This window comes from Triturus cristatus, chromosome 1_2, assembly GCF_964204655.1.
Source record: "Triturus cristatus chromosome 1_2, aTriCri1.1, whole genome shotgun sequence".
Lineage (NCBI taxonomy): Eukaryota > Metazoa > Chordata > Amphibia > Caudata > Salamandridae > Triturus > Triturus cristatus.
In genome coordinates, this window is record NC_140580.1 from 20219572 (window position 1) to 20233973 (window position 14402).

The window sequence follows — 14402 nt, forward strand, 5'->3', positions numbered from 1 at the left end:
TTAATAAGACCGAAAAATACAGTTTTCAGTTATTCAAACCTGGGCTCAACCCCTGGTAGCTGTGGCACATACCAGGCCAGCTTAACTTTGGAAAATGTGTGAAGTATTTAGCAACACTAAGGCAGTCAGAAATTCAAAAGACAACACAATAAAAAGCCACGGCCGATTTCTAAAAGTTAAGAAAAGTGTAATAAGAAAAATTACTAAAATTCAATAAGCGGAATTGGAAATGAGTTTTTAAACGTTTAAGGCAAAAACGGCCAAGAAAAAGTAAAGCGCCAAGCCGAAATCACTGTTCATGGTTGACTGGTTCATAGGTGCAATATCAGGCTGACTGAAGTGGAACAGATGTCGAATACGGGTCGCCCTGGAAAAAGTTTTTACCTTCTGATTTGGACTTCTTTTTCATGGTAGTTGAAATCCTTAAGTGGGTCAAGGTTAATAGTTGTATCTGGAGAAGTCCACTTGGATATGGATAGCTATTGGACGAGGTCCTGCTGAAGCTATTAGTTTTGGCAGGAAAAGCTTGGAGCAGGAAAATTCTCATTTCTTGGGCTTCTTTTCGCACCTTTGCAAGTTCAAGATTTCTACCTATCCTCCTGTGTGGCAAGCTTGAGGCTATCTCTGACAAAGTCCTCTTGAAATCAACCACCTGTACCACGAGGGGAAGCTGAAGCTCCGGAGGCCCTGAAAATCGGAAAATGTTATATGGCCCAACTTTTCCCAGACTTTGTGGGGTGGTTCTTCTTTGTTGCTTTTAGGGCTTCTAAAACGGCAAGGACTGACTTCAGCAGAGGGCCTCAGCAAGGTCCAGTCCTGGTCTATTTGTAACTAGTCAGTGTAGGAAAACTGGTCATTCCAGCATGGAAAGCATCTTGCAGCTTTTAATGTCCCTGTAGCCACATACGTCAGCCAACTGACCATTGGAGTCCACTTTTGAGTCCCGGGTACAGGTGGCAGCAGGTCCATCCCTTTAGAGTCCACACAGGTTTTAGAAAGCAGGTCCAGAAAGTGTCTGAGTTGCTGTGGTTGAGGTGCTACTTTTGTTAAGTTCACTAGTCAAGGGGTGGGGGGGGTGTCTCTTTTACATTCCCTGGCCAATCGGCAAAAAGTTCCCATGGATAAACCTTCCCACTTTTGCAGCATTCCCTTTATGCCACAATGTAAAGCTTCCCACAATGCACCATTTTTTGTAAAATCCATCATGGCAGATCCTTTCTGGCCCTGAGGGGGAGCTTGTGTGCAGTTTTCTTCCACTCAGCAACTCTAAACTGGCTAAAGTGTATCCTGGAATCAAAAGACTCCTATTTTCAGACCTTTTATAACTAAGCTATAAAAGTGCCAGTCTCCCTCTTTCCCTTTCAGGTTGCTGAAGTTCCTGGGCCCTCTTTAACTGTCCTGCTTCAGTCAAGCTGAGTCACATTCCATACCCAAGGCATCTTGTGAGGCCCAAGCGGTACAAAAGAGGGTGGTGATGGACGGAGCATCAGAACCAATCAAACACTCGCACCCAGTCAACAGATCTGGGTTTGATCCATCACCGTTCTTTAGCCCACTCTGCCACCCCAGTTCAGACATGGCCATGTGCAAATCAGTCTGACCCTGGCTGAAGACGGCTGAAATGCCAGAAACCGGTCCTAGGAAGCTTGTTTCCAGTCCAGGGAAGGCATGGCTTGGCAGTTCGGGCTGGACTGTTCCCATGAGGCACAGGGTCAGATGATTTGCATATGGCCATGTCTGAACTGGGGTGGCAGAGTGGGCTAAAGAACGGTGATGGATCAAACCCAGATCTGTTGACTGGGTGTGAGTGTTTGATTGGTTCTGATGCTCCGTCCATCACCACCCCCTTTTGTACCATCTTGTGAGGCCCAAGCCATTGTCTCTTATCAGAGAGCAGTATTTCACACCTCATCAAAGGCAGCACTGATAGGCCACCTACAGGCAGGGTAGTTGTAATTAGCCGAGAACACTGATTTGGAACCAAGATGCCACTGGGCATTAGAAGGCTTTTGCCCACATAATTGGCGGTGGCATTAAGGATGCAGCAGTTTTAGTGGTGGCTGCCCTTGAAGAATGTGTGACTGTAGGGTGACACACTCTTATTTTCCCCGGGTTTAGTGCAGCAAACCTATCTATGTGTGAACAACCAATGAACAATAGCTTAACCTTTGGGTAATTGATATCTATATTTCAGGGACACTAGGCTTGGTAATTTGGAAAATCACATGCTAAAATAGGCTTTACACATAGGCAGTAACTATTTCAAATAAGCCAGAGATGATTATAGGTCTGGAAGAAAGATTTAAACCCACTGAGCTCTTGAGAAACCGCTGAAACATGTAGTCCAGTCTATATGGAAGGGTGCTAATAGCCGGTATCCATCTTTGATAACTTCTAAATAAAGTCTAGGTGACCATAAATAAATAATAGTAATAGGATTACTGAAGGCTGTTTTAACATGTTTATTCTCTTTGTTTTTCTGGCACCTGCGGGTCTTTTTCTCCCTAAATTATATTTGTTTTAATTCTCACTTTCCTGAAAGGTGGTAGTACCCCATTTGAACTCTTTAACAGTTCAAGTGTGGGAATGCCCAATGCTAAAGCATGCCACAACTATGTGGTGAGGGCCTTGCAGTTCCCAGTGGCATATCGGTCCCAAATCCAACTTCACCATTGAAATGGATTTTTAGAAGTATTTAACACAATGGTTGAATCATTGCTCTAGTTTATCCCAAACCCAAGTTAAGAAACAGTATTTTAATTGCACATTAATTTATCTCATGCAAACATTTACAGCTGTGTACATTGGAGGCTAGTCACTGCAAGGACATGCCAACATAAAGGTCTTGTGATCTATTTTTAAATACTAGGCTCCCTACCTTGTGGGTTACAAGACCTACATAGAGATGACTTATTTAGTATTTTAAAAATGGGGTTTATTCCAGTCAAAGGATTTTTTGACAGTTCTACATGCAGGTTTAAAAGCTGCAGCAAGTCAGCCTACACGTGGTAGGCTTGAAGTCTTGTTAATGGCAATTAGTGCAGCAGTCCACAGGTGACGTTTAACTTTCTATGATATTTGTGTATTTTCCTGCACCATATACTACGTCCTTATTGGAAAGTTGAATATGCCAATTGTGAATTTGCTAATTTTACTACGTTTTTGGGGTCAAAGCACCTACACTGCAGAATGGACAGAAGAACGTCAATGCACAGAATTAAAAAACCACCAGCATCTGTCCACAAAAATGGGGATGACCACACAAATAGTGGAAGATTCTCACACTTATCAGTAGATCTGGACTTACTTGATCATGAAATGGCTTAGTCAATGTTAATTAAATGAATTTAAAAATAAAAAGATCAAATCTCAGTCGCTCACACAATTCTTACCATTGCCTGAGGATCAAAATATTCACACACAAAAAAGGGTCAATTTTCTGTGACCCTATGTATGTAACTCAATCTTGGTTCATTGAGACCGGTCAGTTTGTCAATTTTTTTAATAAAACAAGTTTTATAAGTAGAGGTTAACAGAACCAACCTCTCATTCTCTATGGCAAGGAAATTAGATGTTTGTTCTTTTCCTCTTCAGGATCTATTGCATGTCTTTTGTCTCTCCCAAGAGTTTTTTTGATTGACAGCAATATTTAACACGTTGTGCAAGGGAGGTATCATAACTTGGTCTGATGCAGTGGCTTTGATTTGTTTACCAAACACAATGTTATCTTTATTTTTTTAAATACTTTCTATTTAAGATTTCATTTGTTACATATACAATTTGCTATGAATAGAAAGGGCGTACCCTAGTACAAACTCAGACCAATTCTTGACCTCCAAAGAGCAAACAAGTATGTAAGGAAAGAGGTACAGGATGCTGGCCCTTCCGTATATCTACCTTCAGCTTTTTTGAGGGGACTGATGTGTGCTATTGATGTTCACGACCCCAGTTTGCACCTCTCTATTGTAAAATCATATATTCCTGAGATTTCTGGTAGGAACCAATGATTACCACTATGTTCTAGCACCTTCAGTCTCAAATCAGCACCTTGATCTTTTCCAAGTACATTGCAGTGATGGTAGAGCACCTCCGAAGACAACCTTTTGTTAATCTTTTCTTATCTCGGAGTGGCTCAAAAAATCCACAAGCCCTCAAAAAGCGATTCCTTACTGCTGTAAAACAGTACCTACTCTTCACCACCCTGGCTAGAAGAATAAATGAGGAAAGGTTGACTAGAAGTTCAGTTCATCGACTACCAAGGTGCGGACTTGAACAGGGCACGAAAGAGGCAATTTGTATCCATCAGTGGAAAGATTGCTATCTTTTGGTATTTAGAAGATTGTGGCTCTTCATACAAAGGACCAAACTACAGCTGTCATCCCTGCATTTTGTCCATGACGTATTGCATCTTTCTAGGCTTTTTGAGAATATAGCGACTGTGCCCAGAGGCCCTGTGGACTCAATAGTTAGCGATTGGGAATATATTCTCACTCCATATGTGGTCCAGTCCATTTCTTCATTGTGCCATTCAGTGAAAATGGTGCAGGGAGTTATTTTATATCAAGACACATTAAAACAAACCATTGTAATATATTCTTTCATCAAAGGATATGATGCCCATGTTAATTTCCTACAGGTGCAAAGGATGTGTGTGGTTTCGGAGGTAGCTAATTTGTTCACGGTTTGGGACCAGTAAAGAGATCAAAACACTCGACCCAATAAATAGTTATCGCCAGTGAGGAAGGAGATATTTTGAGGGTGGAAGTAAAGCCACTGTTCTAATTTCTTTTTATTTTACTTCTACAATTATTTAAATTCTAGTGGTCTGAATCTAAGAGAAATCCAGTGCTGGAGAACAATGTTCGCAACATTGTTCTATAGCTTTGGTCCTTTCATAGAGTTGCATGTCACCCTCCCTCCTCTTGTTAAGTCTCATAAAAATATTTAGTGCATATGTATCTCTTAGAATCGGGAGAGAGCTTTGGAGCGCAGACCTTAAATATATCCACCTTATTGACTTGAACTGAAAACCCAAACAATAAAGTGGATTGGCTATCTCACATGGTATTTTGATACAGTTCTATATATTATATAGTATAAGCTTGGTGACTGAGAAAGCATTCAAAACATATTAAAGTATGAAGAATTGTAGTTGCAGTCCCTACATTTTTCTTACTTCTCCCGTCGTATACTCTCCCACATGATTCTTTCTACCTTATAAATGTTTTGTTTTTATATCTTATATATTTCTAAAATCATGTTTGAATGTCCAAGCATTCATGTTTGCATATAGTAGAGGATAATTCCTAAACTCTTTGGCTAGTCCCAGTTCTTAGTCCGAGTGAGTCAGGCAGGTAAGTATTTAATGTGGATTCCTTTGCACCGAGATGAATTGCATAAGTAGTTCTTTTTATGGTGTGCCCTCTTAGAGAAAGAGAAGCAAAACAAGTCAGTGACTACATGGAGGTTGGATAGTGGAGAGAAAGTGCTCTGTGAGAGGGCAAAAAAGTTCAAAAACTACAGCCCAACTTCATCCAATCCACATCTTTAGTATAATGAAATATAATTAATACACTATATGTTGCTTTACATCAGATTCCATTACTCTGCAGCCTACTAGCCCCAGGAAGGTAAAGGCATTATATTTAGGACTCTTCCCTAGTATTTATTTTTTCACTTTTCTATCAGTATTTATCAATAGTTAAATTTGCTTATTTTATGATTTCTCAATTCTTAGTAAATCTTATCATATTTGAATCCTAATACATGATTGTCCTGGGTTTCACAACAATCTGATTAACTTTATATTAAATGTTCTGTGTCAGGGGTAGTAGTGTATTTGTGTATATTGATTGAGCTTGGAGGGAAAGTTTAGCTGTGGTGGAGGGAGTGTGATTGTAATACCACCATGACTTTATTTATAGACATGTAATACATCAAACATGCTGAAAATAAATGAGTCTTTCAGAGTAACTTCTGTTGTGTTTATCATTTTTACTAAAAAGAAAAACAAAAAATCGCGTTCTTTATTTGAAAAATAACATTCTTTCCAGTTTTATTGGAAAATAGTGCATGAAGGTGTTTACGTTTATGGAGATGTGTGTGTGCATGCACAATTTATGTCCCCCAACAGTTATCATTTTCACTGTTTTTTGGGATTTCTATCTTTGTTACTACATTGGTGCTTAATCTTTTATGTAGACGATAATTGAGGAAGGTGGAAGAGTAGATGGTGCTTGACTAATTTACAATGTGTTCTTGGTATTCTGATATGCGTTGTTAGTATTCATTAGTGCATCATAAGCAAAATTCAGTTTAAATCGTTGGGTGTTATTAAAAACCACTTGTTAACGCATCTACAGTTTAAACTGAATATTTGGTTGCACGTTCAGGTAAGTTAGATTTTTCAAACCATAATTTCTGCCAGTCGCAGTTTTAATATTCAAAGTTTATCTTGTCCAAATTCTCTCTCCTTCACACGTAGATTCGATGTAACAGAGACTGAACTCTGTGTTATAGTGTTCCATCTCCTCACAGGAATTGTGGGTCCCGAGTTCTGGAACTACACGGTAACTCTGGAGCTAAGCTAGCCAATGAACAGTGGCATGCATTCTGTAGAATGACAGCAGCCTTGTCATGCACATTCTGTCCTGTAAAAGACCCATCATTGGGCGATGTGGCAAATACTGAACAATGCAAAAAATTACTGTCTACCCTGGTTTGTAACTTGTTCTTGGTAATGAATTCGTCCATACTCCGAAATGGCAATAAAAATCCACACTTTTCATTTTATACGTTTGTTTTGTATTTTGGTGAGAATGTATGCAACTTTAGCAGTTCATGTTGATTCTTGGTGATCATTTCTTCAGTCCAACAGAATGTTATTTGTAGTGATGCTAGATCTATATTCAATTTTCATTTCGTGATTTATGTAGTTGATTTTTGCAAGGCATGGAGTGATCTGTTTGATATATGCAGGACCTTCCTGTGATTGGGTTGGATGAAGATTATTGTAGAATAGCACATGGCACCAAGGAAGATTATGGCTCATGAAAACATCTAGCATCATCTGTGGGGATAAAACGAGAACGTGAAAACACAAAAGCTTGAAGGATACTGTGTGGAAAATGCATACCTAAAGAGCTTTCTGAATTTGTATTTAGAAATTCGTTTTTGAAAGTTCTTCCTTATGTTTATTAATGAGCAACTCATTCAAGACTATAGATCTACTTTGTGGTCTATATACCTTTAAGTAGTGTTGTTCTAGGCCTGACCGGAAAGATTCAACGTGGATAACGCTGTGTAAAGTAATGTCCTTCACAAAAATGACTATCATTCGATTTTGCTTTAAATTTTCATATAACACCACCTGAGGGATGGGGTATGTATGACAAGAAGTGCAACAAATCCACTTGTCAGTTAAAGAACCAGCTATTGCAAACGTATCATTTGTACAGAGGGGTAATAAGAGCTATACAAATGGTACGATACAGTACATTACAAGAAGTAAAATGAAGAAAGCACACAAACAGAGAAAGGTTAGCACTCAAAGACTTGAAGAATGTTTTCATGGCATTGCAAAAAGCCTGTATCTCTAAGGCTTTCCTAATGTTCTGCACAGTTTATGAAACTTGTTAATCAGTTAAGTCTATTTATTTCTTCGTATCAATGGATTCTCCAGAGCTAGCTTGAATGTATTTCTTGTTAAGTGAGACTCACCGATAAGAATGAGTTTGCTGTAAAGCTTAGAGTGCTGATTTCTTTGTTCAAACAAACCGTTTGGATGAAAGATAGATTTCATTGCATTGTTATTGATGAGGCCTGCTAGATTGTGTCGGTGCCAATATGAGATCCAGCTGAAGACTCCATCATTACTAAGTTCTCAGTTAAAATGAGTGAATTTGCCCTGCAGAGAAGATGTAACCTGTAATATATAGGCATTTATGTAGTGTTTTTCATTAACACTTAACTGGTGGTCCAGTTTTATTATATGGTTAGCGCTACATACCCCTGGTAAGATTGTGAAGTGCTCCAACTTGAAACTGGTTTCTGGGCAACCCTTCAGTGAGCATAATTGAAAGAGTGTTTGTAGTTTGGGCCGTATGGGTGATGTGCGTGGGATTTGAAATAAATTGGTGAAAGCAGGGTGTGCCTAATGGCACTGCACATAAGATTTGAATGTAGTGAGCAGTGTAAGAACAGATGCGGTCTCAAATGCAGGTACTTACAAACGATAGGGTGACTAGTAGCAAATGCAGAGACCATATTTAAAAATGTTACTGATGTAACATTGTATTGATGGATGGGAAGTTAGTAAAACACATTGGCGCTCTATGAAGTGGCTTTATGGAAAACAACAAATTTCGTACAAATGCCCTGAAAGCACCAGTTGTGGCAGAAGAAATCTGTCCTTCAAGGTATGTAGTTATTGAAGATGTTTGGCTGCCGTGTTTGAGAACGCTAAAGCTATTCAGATCGAGTTGGCATAGCTGGGCGGTAATAAACATTTTGCCTTCAGTGGTTTCAATGTAGCAGCATGGTTCTAGTTGTCGGAGGTACCTGGAGAAGGCAGACTTATTTAAGTCACTGGTAGCGTCCATTCCAAAATGTTTAGCGGGTGGAGTTCTGAAGCAGCCTAGCTTATTTGTGTTGCTGGCGTAATCTTTTCAAAGTCTGTGCTGTATGATGTTGAAGACTGAGGAAAATGCACAGTCTTGCTGAAGTCTCCTGTAGGTATCTGCAACATTTCAACTGATAGGACATTGTAGACTTTCTTTCAGGACCTTCTACTCTATTATACCATTCAGCCTGTTCTGCTAGACCCTCAGGATTACATATTGCCCTGATATTGTAGTGATATCCTTTTCCTCTGCACACCGAATTAATATGGAACAGGCATCAAAGATGCTGAAACAATACTTCACGCCTCCAGGTGCACCTGTATTTTGAAGGGATGCTTATGTCTAGATGAGCAGAAAGCTGCAGAGGCAAGCTCACCACTTCAAAGATAAGCTGAGATCTCTGATTCCGCCACTACCAGCAGCAAGACCTGTGTATATAGTAGGAGGACCTAGTTGTGCTAGATATCAGAATAATTTTTTTTATGGTAATTGTAGTAAGGATATGCTAGGTTTTTGACTCGAAGTTGTTGAAACTCATGCAGTTGTAAGGTTATCTGTGAGCAACATCCTTCAAATCTTCTAAGACGTTTTGCTCAACTGTCTGAAGAGGATTCAAAGAAGAAATTCGACTGCGGTGGTCAGAAATTTGCAAAACTGTCTAGGCCAGCCAACTTGCAGAACTTCTTTGTAATGAATTATTAAAATTGCCTTTTAGTGTTTTTCACAATTTCTACTTTTTTCTGTTACTCTCTAATCTTTTGCCTTTTTACCTTTCGGGAGACTTGTTATTTTTTTATCGTTTATTAATTGTACATAGTACATACATTTTGCATAGCCAACTCATTCGACATTTGGTGATTGTTATTTCGCCAGAAATGAGACTTTGAATACGCAGTTTCACAAAGTACACTGAATATTATGCTTCATAAACGTCAGCTTCTGTGTGTTCACCTGAATGTCACTTTTCCCTTGTGTTTAGGATAGGGGCAGTCGTCTTCTCCCAACATTCCCTTTTTTTAGGTCGAGGACTACCGGTCTGCCGAAGGCAGAACCGGAAGTCGGAGATTTAATGTTTTCTAGAGTGGCTATTTAGCCCGCCTCTCTTTTAGCTTCTCCTCCATTGGCTGGCTTCCTAAACGGAGGCCAGCCATTGGAGGAGAGAGCCGTCCCTCCAAATAGGCTCCGTCTTTTTCAGATTCGGGGGCGTGTTCCTTGCTGTTCTTTCCACTTTTTAGCCACGCCCTTTTAGAACAGCAGGAACACGCCCCCGAATCCGAAAAAGTTTCGAAGCTTCCATCCGCCATTTTTTTGCTAGATCCATCCGTCCGGCGCCGTGTTGTTGTGCTGGTGGCGACGAGCAGGGAACCGCACCGTGCTTTGGATGCCTTTCCCCCTTGTGCCTCCGGAGCTAATTGTAGCAGAGATTCACGCGTGGACGAGGCAAGCAAAGGTGTGGTGTTTACTCTTCACAGTTCTTTTCGAAACGTGTGTCCCCCTTTTCTTGCATTTCCGAAAATACGTGCATTGCATTTCAAAGTTGTGTTGCTTGCTGAAATTGACCAAAAGTGGCTTTGTTTTAATCCCTTCTCTGTGCCCGAGGTCGATCTGTGTTTAAGAATGCGCGCGCAGCATCTGGCTGGATAGATGGTGGCGAGAAATGTGTTGAGTCATGTGTCTGAGCGCGAGTCGTGACTCCTACGTCTGACACTTCACTGCCTGAGACTGGGATTCTGGTATCTGTGATTTGTCCTTATTAAAGAGACATTGTGCGTGTTTGTGTTATTGAGAAATGCCACTTCTGCATTTAATCTGTCTGTCGCAGAATGCATGCTGATAGCACAAATCCAGACCTGTATTAAAGTGTCCAATCTAACATGGGACTTCTGCACTTTACATTTATTTTCCATGTGAAATAAACTGTCAGAGTTGAAATGGAGAGACCACTTAGAGGTATTCTAAGGTGAATCAGAGTTGTGGGGAGATGACGGAGACGGCCTTTCAAGTGCAGGCACAGGCCTTTAATTTGCTAATGACAACACATTTACATTCACCCGGAACAAAGGGGCTTCTTAACAAACATTAGTTCTGACCACAATTAGAGTTCCTTGGGCCATAGGAAGAGCCACTGGAATTATGCAGCATGGCGGTGCAAATCAGAAGGCAGAGTTGACAAAATTGTAAAGCAAGAAAAGACAAACTCTAGAATGTAATGTGGCATCTTTTTTGAGAGTATTGCTTCATTATTTTGCCACGTATACACACTGTATTACTTTCTGGGCAAAGATTTGGCCCCATTAGCACCAGTTTCACTACCAAATACAACAATAAACAACTGAAAGATGACGAGTGAACCTTTGTGAAGGACCCTCCATTATTCTGGAACATGTCACCCAACTTAAAGTAACTTTTGATCCGATTGAGCAACACAGTTTTTTCTCTCGTTAAAATCAGGAGCCTATGCATCAGATGATGTGTGCAGTAGAGGCAGAGTGTGTCTAAAGAGACATGATCCTCTGTCCTGGATCCTCTTTTCCTTGCCGAGCACAGACTATGCAGGAATTTATAATCATCATCTCCCAGTATGCTGCTGTTCGAGAACATTTGTTTATCGAAAAGCTTATAAATGTATTAGCATTAAAGAACAAGCATTGGCGTAGCTGTTATGTCTCACATTCAGCAGACCTATTGGCTTTTGCCAATGCTGTTCCTCTTCAGCAAAAAGATGGGAAAAAAACTGAAAATGACACAGTGTGGTAGTGCTGTCCCGTCAAAAGTTTTAGAATCTTGCTGAGAAGTGCCAGTGCTGAGCAGTGTGGTACTGTTGGCCCATCGAATGTGTTAGAATCTTTCCGAGAAATGCCATGCTGAGCAGTGTGTTACTGCTGGCCCATTAAAAGTGTTAGAATCTTGCTAAGAAGTGTCACTGCTGAGCAGCATGATACTACTGTCCCATTATAAGCGCTAGAATCTTGCTGAGTAGTGTCATGTTTAGCAGTGTGGTACGGCTGTCCCATGAAAAGTGTTTGGATTTTGCTGAGAAGTGCCAGCGCCGAGTAGTGTGGCAGTGATGTCACTTTAAAAGTAACAGAATAATTTTGAGATGTGCCATGATTTCATTTGATAAGTCAACAAAAGGAGGGATAGATGGGTAGGTTTAACGAGGTCCAGTGTACATACCCAAGCAACTAGTAAGACAAAAAGGGTACAAAGTTCCTCATACAAGTTAAGAAAAAGTAGTGATTTCAGCACAAAATGTCGTTTGCCATGAAAACGGAGGGGGAAACCCTTTAGTTGGAACTAGGGCCCTCACACACCCAGCAAGCTAGGTGTCATGCTTCATCATTTGAGCCTGCCCCTCGTCAGGTCGGCGCTGCAATTCCTGACGGGCTCCCAAGGTTGGGGCTCTTTGGCGGGGATCTTTTGTTCCTGCCGAAGGGTGCTGTGGGGGTAAGGGGCCCTAGGATGTGTAGATGTGGTGTAAGAATAAAATAGGTACTGTTAGTCCACAAGAATTGTGTTTAATAAAGTGGTAAACAGCCTAATTAAAAGGAAAGTGAGGTGGGGATAGCTACTAGTGTTTATGATGCTAGTTGTGTATGCCCTACTCTCTGGAGGATCAACATGTTTCTTGCCCTTCAGGCCAATAATTGGTCACGGCAATTCATCAGGATCAGGGAAAACAAAAACTATCTACAACAAGGTATGTGTGTTCTACGTACCGAAGAGGTGCTCAGGAGTCACCTCTTGTGTGAGCAAGGTAATCTTGCAACAGTCTCCGGCGGGTATAAAGGACTCCTAACGTGGGTCCTGCGTCAAAGGACGCGTGGGAACGAAGACCTACCCCTTCCGCCGGACCTGGGACCCATCCCAGGTCCGGCGGAAGGGGTAGGTCTTCGTTCCCACGCGTCCTTTGACGCAGGACCCACGTTAGGAGTCCTTTATACCCGCCGGAGACTGTTGCAAGATTACCTTGCTCACACAAGAGGTGACTCCTGAGCACCTCTTCGGTACGTAGAACACACATACCTTGTTGTAGATAGTTTTTGTTTTCCCTGATCCTGATGAATTGCCGTGACCAATTATTGGCCTGATGGGCAAGAAACATGTTGATCCTCCAGAGAGTAGGGCATACACAACTAGCATCATAAACACTAGTAGCTATCCCCACCTCACTTTCCTTTTAATTAGGCTGTTTACCACTTTATTAAACACAATTCTTGTGGACTAACAGTACCTATTTTATTCTTACACCACATCTACACATCCTAGGGCCCCTTACCCCCACAGCACCCTTCGGCAGGAACAAAAGATCCCCGCCAAAGAGCCCCAACCTTGGGAGCCCGTCAGGAATTGCAGCGCCGACCTGACGAGGGGCAGGCTCAAATGATGAAGCATGACACCTAGCTTGCTGGGTGTGTGAGGGCCCTAGTTCCAACTAAAGGGTTTCCCCCTCCGTTTTCATGGCAAACGACATTTTGTGCTGAAATCACTACTTTTTCTTAACTTGTATGAGGAACTTTGTACCCTTTTTGTCTTACTTTTCATTTGATAAGTGCCAGTGCCATCACACAACAGGAATCCTGTAAAGAAGCGCCACCACTGTAGAGTTCATTTGATACCTGCTGATTAAAATCTGCACAGTCCCTTAAAACTATTAGAAAAAAGCTGAGAATTGCAGCGGCTGTCCAATGAAAAGTATTCAAATGATCCATAGGCGTGCGTACACTGTCCGACAGAAAGTGTTCGATTACAGCTGATACAGGCCAGTCCCTCTCATCTGACACACAGGAGTCCTTTTGAGAACCGCCAGTACTACTTCATTGTGCAGAGAAGTTCCTGTAGCTGTCCCAATTCAAGTACGGAAGCCTTAAAGACCATGTTAACAATATCCTACCATAGTTAACTATTTTATGAGATGAGTCAGTTGTGTCCCGTGAACGTCATGATATATTCACGAGAAGTGACACTACTTTTTCTTTCAAAACCTGTCTCTGAAGCCCTGTTACATCACAGCTCCCTATGTGGGCTACAATCCAGCCACCAACGGACCCCTCAAGAATGAAGGCCAGTATCAGCCAGTCATTACTTATCTCAACCACCGACCATCTCACTTCCTCACAATATCCCTCTCCCTCACTACATCACTGTTTCACTACCTCAGTCTTTCTCACTACATAACTCTCTCTACCTCACTACTCCACTCTATCTCACTACCTCACAACTTCTCTCTCTCAAAACATCACTACCTCACTCTCTAGCTCACAACCTCACAACTTCACTCTCTCACTCACTACCTCAATCACTCTCTATCTCACTACCTCACTCTTTCTATCTCACTAACTCACTTTCACTACCTCTCTCTCTATCTCACTACATCACAACATCACTCTATGCTTATATATCACTACCTCACAACATCCCTCTCCCTCACTACCTCACTCTTTCACTACCTCACTCTCTCACTACCTCACTCTCTATCTCTCTATCTCACTACCTCACTCTCTATCTCACTCTCTCTCACTACCTCACTCTCTCTATCTCACTACCTCACTCTATCTACCTCACTCTCTATCTCACTACCTCACTCTCTATCTACCTCACTCTCTCTCACTACCTCACTCTCTCTCACTACCTCACTCTCTCTATCTCACTACCTCACTCTCTATCTACCTCACTCTCTCACTACCTCACTCTCTATCTACCTCACTCTCTATCTACCTCACTCTCTATCTATCTACCTCACTCTCTATCTACCTCACTCTCTATCTACCTCACTCTCTC

At 41.4% G+C, this 14402-nt stretch overlaps 1 protein-coding gene across 6 annotated transcripts in view; it reads left to right on the plus strand.

Annotated features, from left to right (window-relative positions):
* Nucleotides 1–14402, plus strand: part of CEPT1 (choline/ethanolamine phosphotransferase 1) — a 475568-nt gene that overhangs the window by 294659 nt on the left and 166507 nt on the right. For 3 of the 6 annotated variants that reach the window (XM_085600157.1, XM_085600172.1, XM_085600166.1), the window contains one exon: nt 6485–6569. The exons of the other annotated variants lie outside the window; for them this stretch is intronic. In XM_085600157.1, the coding sequence (XP_085456283.1) occupies nt 6485–6569 (85 nt within the window). The remainder of the gene's footprint in view (nt 1–6484; nt 6570–14402) is intronic. 6 annotated transcript variants of the gene reach the window in all.